Source organism: Oncorhynchus gorbuscha, linkage group LG13 (genome assembly GCF_021184085.1).
Source record: "Oncorhynchus gorbuscha isolate QuinsamMale2020 ecotype Even-year linkage group LG13, OgorEven_v1.0, whole genome shotgun sequence".
Classification (NCBI taxonomy): Eukaryota; Metazoa; Chordata; class Actinopteri; order Salmoniformes; family Salmonidae; genus Oncorhynchus; species Oncorhynchus gorbuscha.
The window spans coordinates 70,305,199-70,314,707 of NC_060185.1; the positions used below are offsets into that span (position 1 = coordinate 70,305,199).

General features: G+C 41.3%; 1 protein-coding gene across 1 annotated transcript; it reads left to right on the plus strand.

Moving 5' to 3' along the window:
• The first annotated feature begins 5,314 nt into the window (after positions 1 to 5,314).
• Positions 5,315 to 7,439, plus strand: LOC123994206 (sialoadhesin-like). The gene is made up of 2 exons (XM_046296740.1): positions 5,315 to 5,506; positions 5,644 to 7,439. Exon 2 carries the CDS (start codon positions 5,662 to 5,664, stop codon positions 7,198 to 7,200), a length of 1,539 nt encoding a protein of 512 aa, XP_046152696.1. The 5' UTR covers positions 5,315 to 5,506; positions 5,644 to 5,661; the 3' UTR covers positions 7,201 to 7,439.
• The last annotated feature ends 2,070 nt before the right edge of the window (positions 7,440 to 9,509 follow it).

A 9,509-nucleotide genomic window follows, 5' to 3' on the forward strand; every position in this document is an offset into this window, starting at 1 on the left:
GGGAGCATTTCTGCACGGCTATTTTCAAATCTCTCCAGAGAAATTCAATTGGGATCAAGTCCGGGCTCTTGCTAGGCCACTCAAAGACATTCAGAGACTCATCCCGAAGCCACTCCTGCATTGTCTTGGCTGTGTGCTTAGGGTCGTTGTCCTGTTGGAAGGTAAACCTTCGCCCCCTGTCTGACGACCTGAGCGCACTGGAGAAGGTTTTCATCAAGGATCTATCTGTACTTTGCTTCATTCATCTTTCCCTTGATCCTGACTAGTCTCCCAGTCCCAGCAGCATGATGCTGCTACCATCATGCTTCACCGTAGGGATGGTGCCTGGTTTCTTCTAGACGTGACGCTTGGCATTCAGGCCAAAGAGTTCAATATTGGTTTCACCAGACCAGAGAATCTTGTTTCTCATAGTCTGAGAGTCCTTTAGGTGCCTTTTGGCAAACTCCAAGTGGGCTGTCATGTGCCTTTTATTGAAGAGTGGCTTCCGTCTGGCCACTCTACCTTAAAGGCCTGATTGTGGAGTGCTGCAGAGATAGTTGTCCTTCTGGAAGGTTCTCCCATCTCCAGAGATGAACTCTGGAGCTCTGTCAGAGTGAGCATTGGGTTCTTGGTCATCCCCCTGATTCCCTCTTTCCACCGATATAAATGTTGCGTCTATTTCATAACATGGGGCTTGTGAAAGCGACCTTTTTCTACACATGAGAGGAACCAGACAAGAACATGGTCACAGAATTGGCTGTAAAACCCAAACTGTGGGAGCTACAAACTAAAAAGTCACCACCATCCAAAGATGAGACTCTCACGTAAACGACAGCCTTGGTTGTTTGGCTCTATGACATCTGCAAGCTTTTCGGCAGTTGTCTGAATTCTGTCATGGGCTACCTCTTTTCGAAGAGGTCTTCTCACAAAACTGACTGTCCAGACCGAACCGTGGGAGCTACACCCTCATATGTCACCAAAAGGGGAGACTCTCGTGAACATGGAGGTGTTGGTTGTTCTGCTCTACAGTGCACACAGGCTTCAGGGGAGTCTTCTGATGGTAACCCAGTACCTTATTCCTTATAATACATTTTTTGACGGTCTGCTTTGTCATTTATGAATGTGTTATCCTATGGGCTACAGCAGGTCAATAAAAAATAATATATAAAGTCAGCAAATAAAGAAGTGTCCCTTTTTCAGGACCCTGTCTTTCAAAGATCATTTGTAAAAATCCAAATAACTTCACAGATCATCATTGTAAGGGGTTTAAACATTGTTTCCCATGCTTGTTCAATGAACCATTGACAATTAATGAACATGCACCTGTAGAACGGTCGTTAAGACACTAACAGCTTACATACAGACGGTAGGCAATTAAGGTCACAGTTATGAAAACTTCGGACACTACTGACACAACTGACTCTGAAAAACACCAAAAGTAAGATGCCCAGGGTCCCTGCTCATCTGCGTGAACGTGCCTTACGCATGTTGCAAGGAGGCATGAGGACTGCAGATGTGGCCAGGGCAATAAATTGCAATATCCGTACTGTGAGACGCCTAAGACAGCTCTACAGGGAGACAGGATGGACAGTTGATCCTTTACTCTGCAGTCCAACTCATCCCAAACCATCTCAATTGGGTTGAGGTTGGATGATTGTGGAGTCCAGGTCATCTGATGCAGCACTCGATCACTTTCCTTCTTGGTCAAATAGCCCTTACACAGCATGGAGGTGTATTGGGTTATTGTCAAGTTGAAAAACAAATCATAGTCCCACTAAGCCCAAACCAGATGGTATGGCATATTGCTGCAGAATGCTGTGGTAGTCAAACTGGTTAAGTGTGCCTTGAATTCTAAATAAATCACAGACAGTGTCAAGCACCCCCACACCATCACAGCTTCTCCTTGCTTCACTGTGGGAACCACAAATGCAGAGATCATCTGTTCGCCTACTCTGTGTCTCACAAAGACACGGCGGTTGGAACCAAACATCTCAAATTTGGACTCATCAGACCAAAGGCCGGATTTCCACCGGTCTAATGTCTATTGCTTATGTTTCTTGGCCAAATCAAGTTTCTTCTTCTCATTTGTGTCCTTTTGTGGTGGTTTCTTTGTAGCAATTCGACCATGAAGGCCTGATTCACACAGTCACCTCTGAACAGTTGATGTTGAGATGTGTCTGTTACTTGAACTCTGTGAAGCATTTATTTGGGCTGAAATCTCTGAGGCTGGTAATTCTAATGAACTTTTCTCTTCAGCAAAAGTAAATCTGAGTCTTCCTTTCCTGTGGCGTTCCTCATTATATCCAGTTTCATCATAGCGCTTGATGGTTTTTGCGATTGCACTTGAAGAATCTTTCAAAGTTCTTGTAATGTTCCGCATTCACTGACCTTCATGTCTTAAAGTAATAACGGACTGTCGTTTCTCTTTGCTTATTTGAGATGTTCTTGCCATAATATGGACTTGGTATTTTATCAAACAGGACTATCTTCTGTATACCACCTTGTCACAACACAACTGATTGGCTCAAATCCATTAAGAAGGAAAGACATTTCACAAATGTACTTTTATCAAGGCCCACCTGTTAATTGAAATGTATTCCAGATGACTACCTCATGAAGCTGGTTGAGAGAATGCCAAGCTGTCATCCAGGCAAAGGGTGGCTACTTTGAAGAATCTCAAATAAAAAATATATTGTGATTTGTTTAACACTTTTTCGGTTACTACATGATTCATAGTTTTGATGTCTTCACTATTATTCTACAATGTAGAAAATAGTACAAATAAAGATAAACCCTTGAATGAGTAAGTGTGTCCAAACTTTTGACTGGTACTGTATACACCTAAAGTGGTCCTAAAATTATACATTTTATGACCATCTTAAAATAAGGATACATGTTGGCTTTAGTAAATATTGTAATCTAAGGGCTTGAACCTACAGGGGTCAACTCATTTATCACCTGGTGATGTCACCAGGCAAGCCAAAACTGCAATTTCAGGCTGTAATTTCAAACAGCTCTTACAATAAACGTGCATTATCATCATTTTCACAATTTCACAGTATTATTCCAAGCTCATAGTGTCCAAATAATATATATAAAACACTTGAGAATCATGTTTTTGACTGCACTGGGTCTTTATACCAACGAGTACTTGCTGCAGATTTGATCATACATAAAACCACAGAAAGATTGCAACAAATATAATGACCCTTGAATACTACGAAACTCTTGTATTACATTTCTGATGGCCCGGTTTAAGTCCTGCCTGTTTGACTGTGCTTCCCTAAAGTTTTTGTGCCAAAGGTGCTGATAGGGAATTTATTACGCTAATTCCAAGGCGTAGGTGTCCCATCTGTTTCCTAATAGCCTACATACACGCAATTTAGAAGAATAATTGAGCAACAAAGAAGGCGTTATGCACATTTTTCTATTGTCATGCACACAAGGATTCACATTCTGTTCTGAAAACCTATTATAATCCATTTACAAAACATATGTGCACATAAGGAATGATTAGGCAAAGAAAGAGGCACTGCAGTATTCAACGTGCAATATTCCACAGAAAGACTCATATGAGCTATACTGGGGTCGTCAGTGGTCTTTTGTGTAGACCTCCGAGTGCATAGAGACAAGATGGCTAGAGAAGATGGCTCGCAAATGATCTTGGTTATGCCTTAGATGAGCTGACTGAAGAAAGGGATTGAATTACCATCGCCTGATGAAAGACAAGAAAGAAAAGCGAACTGAATTCATCAGAATAATCTCTGTTTTAATGTGATGAATCAGCCCCAACTGTTAACCAGTGATGTGATTTAATTTCTCTCTTTCGAAAAAGAAGAAAACTTCATTATCTATTCTAAGAACCTAGCAAGTGCTTAGGGTGGGGAAATTAGTGTGGAGTTGCCCGTGGCAGCGAACAGCTTTCACAGCCTTCAAGGGCCACTGAAGAGATGCTGCAAACCTGACTTGACATTGCCCAGCAAAGTACTTATGAGTGAGTGCTCACATTATGGAATATCAATGTAGAATACATCATGGAGTTCCCAGTTCATATACAGTATAAAGGAGGCAAGTTATATTGGCCTATTTGTAAAAGCAATAACTCACAAGCGAACTAAGAGCTCACATTCTGAATGTGAGTAAAACTGAGGAATTGTGCAACCCTAGAATTGTATCGTTAGATGTACAGAATTGATTAGCTTGAAGAGAGATGAGTCTACTGTGCAATTGGATCTCCGTGCTTTAGTATTGTGGTTTTCGCTCAGCCTGGGGAACGGACCGCCCTCAGAGTGGCTGGATCTGTTCGGCAATTCAAATATCCATCTACACAAACAAAACATGGTCCCCAGCATTTGATCTCATACGATATGCATGCGGTGCAATCTGCAAAGAAATAATTGCCTGAGATTGAGCCATTTCAAACCTGTCCTCTGGTCCCTCTATTTCCAGGCTCCATCATTTCCCATGACATGAGCCCTTTAATGGGTTTTCTCATCTCCTTGTCTCAGGTAATATGATGTATATTCATCAGAGTATAAACAGCTACCTCTGGGATAGAAGACGGATGGAGAGGCTATCTCATACAAACATGGTTTTGTTTGGAGAAATCAAAAGTGCTTCCTTATTACTACTGTGCAGATGCATGGTATTTGGCTTTTCTCATATTAACATTCAAACGCCTGAACCTTTATCACTTGTTTTCCCTCATCACTGCTTACTGTTTGAGATGCTGTCAATACTGTATCACTTTATTTGTCAAGGTTGCTGGATGAGGCTGCTGTATCAAATCCTGTCAAATTGCATTGGTATAAAATCGCCAGAACCGTAACTTTTCTGTAGTACAACATTTGTCTTTTGGACGTGCTACCATGTTGGTGGAGCTTTATTGGTCAAAGTCAAGTTGTGTCATCTACTGTACCAATTCATTTCCCCCACATCCCCTTATCACTCTCCTTTGTTAGTTTGTTGTTAGTTTAAGCAACCTCTTCCTGATTGTGAAATATATGAAAACCAACACTGAGATGACAGTGTGAAATATTAGATTGTAATTCTCAGGGGATAAAAGGGGGGGGGGGGGTCATTTACCTAACCAATAGAGATGTTAAAGGTGTATCCCACCGTAACATAGAGCTGTAACAGAAGTGATTTGAAATGTTTCAGCTACATTTGTCTTAGCCAACAGTGTCAGGTATCCCATATAAAGTTAGTCAGATTCTGTTTTTTGCCTTATATAGTCATCACACCACCAATGTGTCTTAAAGGGAAGGAAGTGGGTGACATGTGTATCAGCGACATGTCCTGCCTCCGTTTATTAAGAAACGTCTTCACGGTTATATTTCGTTCAACTGTGTGCTGCCAGACATTTTGAAGATATCCGTTGAGCATCGTTTCCAAAGTGCAAGTATCATTGTGATTATTTACTTCACTAATTACATTTATCTCAATTCACACAGCTTCAAACCCCAAGACCTCTGATCCCATTTGTCAAAAGGCTTTTCAACTTCTGGGAAAGTTTGTTGACATTGAGGTAAAAGTCGCTTTTGGGCTCTAGAGTAGTTTGGGTTAGAACAAATATTGAGTAATATGAGGCAAACATTTCATGCTAAAATCTTCATCAAATACTTGATTCATTATATCGATGATGTTATTGCCTCTACACTACAGGTAACTGCAGAGATCCCCATGACACTGACAGGAAGAACTCTTTTTGGACTGTTTCTCTTCATACCAGGTCTTCTGTCTGTGAACATGATGAATTTCACCTGTGCAAAGTTGACTATCTGTGCATTACAGGGACAAACTGTGAAAGTAAGATGCCTCCATCAAACAACTACCAAAAGTAAATACCAACACCTCTACTGGTTTAAAAAAAAACAGATGTGGAAATGGAGGAACAAGAGTATACCTGAGGACCTCTCCACAGACCCAGAATATAAAGGTCGTTTGACGTTTGGTGGCAGATCTTTCCTTGAAATAAGAGATATTAGAAAGAGTGATGAGGGTGTCTACCGCTTTAGATTTAAGGCAGAGTCCTCTGGATGGATAAATAGTGTACCTGGAATCAAGTTGATTGTCACAAGTCTGCAGATAAAGAAGGATTCTGTGACAAATGGACAGGGGGTGAAACTGACCTGTACCACTAACTGCACTCTGAGTGACGACCCCACCTACATCTGGTACAAGAACGCTAAAATGGTTCCATACACCAACACCTTCAGCCTGTCCCTCAACTCATTCAATAGCAGGTATACAGGCAGCTACTCCTGTGCTATAAAGGGCTATGAGGATCTCCGTGCTCCTGCAGTGTGTCTACAAAGAAACTGTTTGGATGTGAGTTACACCCCCAAGACAATCTGTGGCTTCCCTGGGTCATATGTAGACCTACCTTGCACTTACACATTCCCCAGAGGTCTCGATATCTCAGAGACACTTTGGGTGAATAGTACAGACCTCAGAATGGAGCCTGAAGATCTGACTCGGCACCCGGAGTATGTGGGTCGTGTGGAATATCGTGGCAACGGTAGTGACTGCACCCTGAGAATCACAGATTTGAGAAAGAGCGACTCGTCCAAGTACAGGTTCCTGTTAAAAACGCAAGGGACTTACTTCAATTCGCCAGCGGTCTCCCTGTCTGTCACAGACTTATATGTGCATGTATATCCTGACGTCGTGGACCAAGGAGCCTCTGTGTCGATCTGGTGTCATACCCAGTGTGGTCTTCCGCAAGGCTTTGGGGGCTTCATCTTGTACAAAGACGGACAACGCATAACCAGCCCAAATGGTGAAAAAGGTTACATAACAATCCACACAGTCAGCAGTGAGGATGCAGGTAGCTACTCCTGTGCACTGATTGGTCAGGAGAAGTTACCCTCCCTGGAAGCTACACTCACCGTCACTGAAGGACCAGTGTCTGTGTTATTTTTTGTTCTGGTGGTGGTGGTTCTCCTGACTGTCGCAGCTCTTCTGGTCTTTACCTTTAGCACACTGAAAAGGAGAAACGTGGGAGGGCATGATATTAGAATGAACGTCCAAACTGTCAATAATGATGGCGCTCATCTAGATGTCAGTAGGAGGGAGAGCTCCCCCAACTATGAAAACGTTGAACATATCTATGCGGACCCAGATGAGTTTGATGACACGTACACAGCTCTTCGGCGGGGGCATTGGCACTCCGTGTATGACATCATCCAGAGGAGGGAGTCACCACAGAACCTGGACTAAGACTCATCCAGAGTCTTACAAGTATCTGGGGTGGATACGGGGGTAGATATGGTGGGAACATGTGGGTGTGAGCATGTGTGATGTCATTAATGTTTGTGGAAATGTATGTAAAAGTTACGTTTTTTATTGTTTATTGTAAAAAAAATAAAAAAAATAAAAAGAATAATACATAAATAAATAAATATATAGTACCAGTCAAAAGTTGATTTATTTGACTATTTTCTACACTATAGAATAATAGTGAAGACATCAACGCCATGAAATAACAAAAAGAGCGTGCATAGCTGTCATCAAGGCAAGGTGGCTACTTTGAAGAATCTCAAGTATAAAATTGATGTGTTTCACACTTTTTTTGGGGTTACTGCATGACTCCATATGTGTTATTTCATAGTTTTGATGTCTTATTCTACAATGTTGAAAAAAGTACAAATAAAGAAAAACCCTTGAATGAGTAGGTGTGTCCAAACTTTTGACTGGTACTGTATGTAAAGAGAGAGCACTGGCACTAAACGAAGGCCGGGACTCACAAGATGGATAGATATGCACAAGGTCATTGGATACATTCTTGAGAAAGGCTGATTTCTCTTTCCTTTTTAGGGAAACATGTATTGAATGGAAATAATAGCTGTAATGGCTATTTCTATGGTTATTATTACAAGCTAATGCATACAAGCTAGTTAGTGTGCCGTTATCTACAGCATGTAACCTCATTTGCTCACATTGTATATAGACTTGTTTATACTGTATTATTGACTCTATGTTTGTTTTACTCCATGTGTAACTCTGTGTCGTTGTATCTGTCGAACTGCTTTGCTTTATCTTGGCCAGGTCGCAATTGTAAATGAGAATTTGTTCTCAACTTGCCTACCTGGTTAAATAAAGGTGAAATAAATAAATAAATAAACATTTATAGGCGTGTGTAGGCTACATTAAAGAAACCTAATATTATTATTTGATTTAGTCTTCTGTTTATGACTACTGCCAAGACAGGAAATGACCTTGCATAATAACCTGAGCGTTTAGCAAATAGGCCACTGATTACCTGCTGATAGACTTGAAATAATTACAATTTAATCATGCTAAACAAATATTCTGGCCATAGACTTAAACATTCAGAATACTCCATGCAATGTCTTCCGTAGTGTATGCACAGTGATGACACTGACCTGATGACACTGACCTCATTAGTCCTGTCACTGTGATCTACACACTGAGGAAGCATTAAAAAGAATGCCACGTAGACCCACTCCACCGTAGCCCTGCCAGATTCTCTGCAGAGTGCACATCATCCTCAACCTTGTCCTTGCTCTCTCTAGAGTTTGACCGTGAGCGGGCACAAAATGTCACCAAGTTGAAGTGGCAGACAGGCACCCTCTCTCCGGAGCTTCAGGTCGCTTCTCCTCTCATTAGAGAACATAACACAATCTCACCCTTCTCCTCAAATCAAATAAGGAGTAGGTGATGATGTCCTCGGCAACCTGAATGCTCTTAACGAGTTTCAAAGGACACTATTTTTTCTATCCCTCTGTTTATATCCCTCTGTTTCTATCCCTCTGTTTCTATCCCTCTGTTTCTATCCCTCTGTTTCTATCCCTCTGTTTCTATCCCTCTGTTTCTATCTCTCTGTTTATATCTCTCTGTTTCTATCCCTCTGTTTCTATCTCTCTGTTTATATCCCTCTGTTTATCTCTGTTTCTATCCCTCTGTTTCTATCCCTCTGTTTCTATCCCTCTGTTTATATCCCTCTGTTTCCATCTCTCTGTTTATATCTCTCTGTTTCTATCCCTCTGTTTCTATCCCTCTGTTTCTATCCCTCTGTTTCTATCCCTCTGTTTCTATCCCTCTGTTTATATCCCTCTGTTTCTATCCCTCTGTTTCTATCCCTCTGTTTCTAGCCCTCTGTTTCTATCCCTCTGTTTCTATCTCTCTGTTTATATCCCTCTGTTGATATCCCTCTAATTCTATCCCTCTGTTTCTATCTCTCTGTTTATATCCCTCTGTTTCTATCTCTCTGTTGATATCCCTCTAATTCTATCCCTCTGTTTCTATCCCTCTGTTTCTATCCCTCTGTTTCTATCCCTCTGTTTCTATCCCTCTGTTTCTTGCTGTTGTTCTGCTCTCCTAGACGTTCACGAGGAGCCTCATGTCATTCATCTGCTTGACAACAGATTGCCATTTTGTCCATTCCATTTTATGTCATATTACATTTAGTGTGTATGTCATTGTGTACGTAACTATATATGTAAGACTGCTATATTGATTTTCAGCATGCTGGTATGATTATTTTGATCAATACAGGCTTTGGTTGT

Excerpts from the sequence above, each read along its gene's own strand:
- LOC123994206 (XM_046296740.1), top strand. The coding sequence starts at position 5,662 with ATGACACTGACAGGAAGAACTCTTTTTGGACTGTTTCTCTTCATACCA.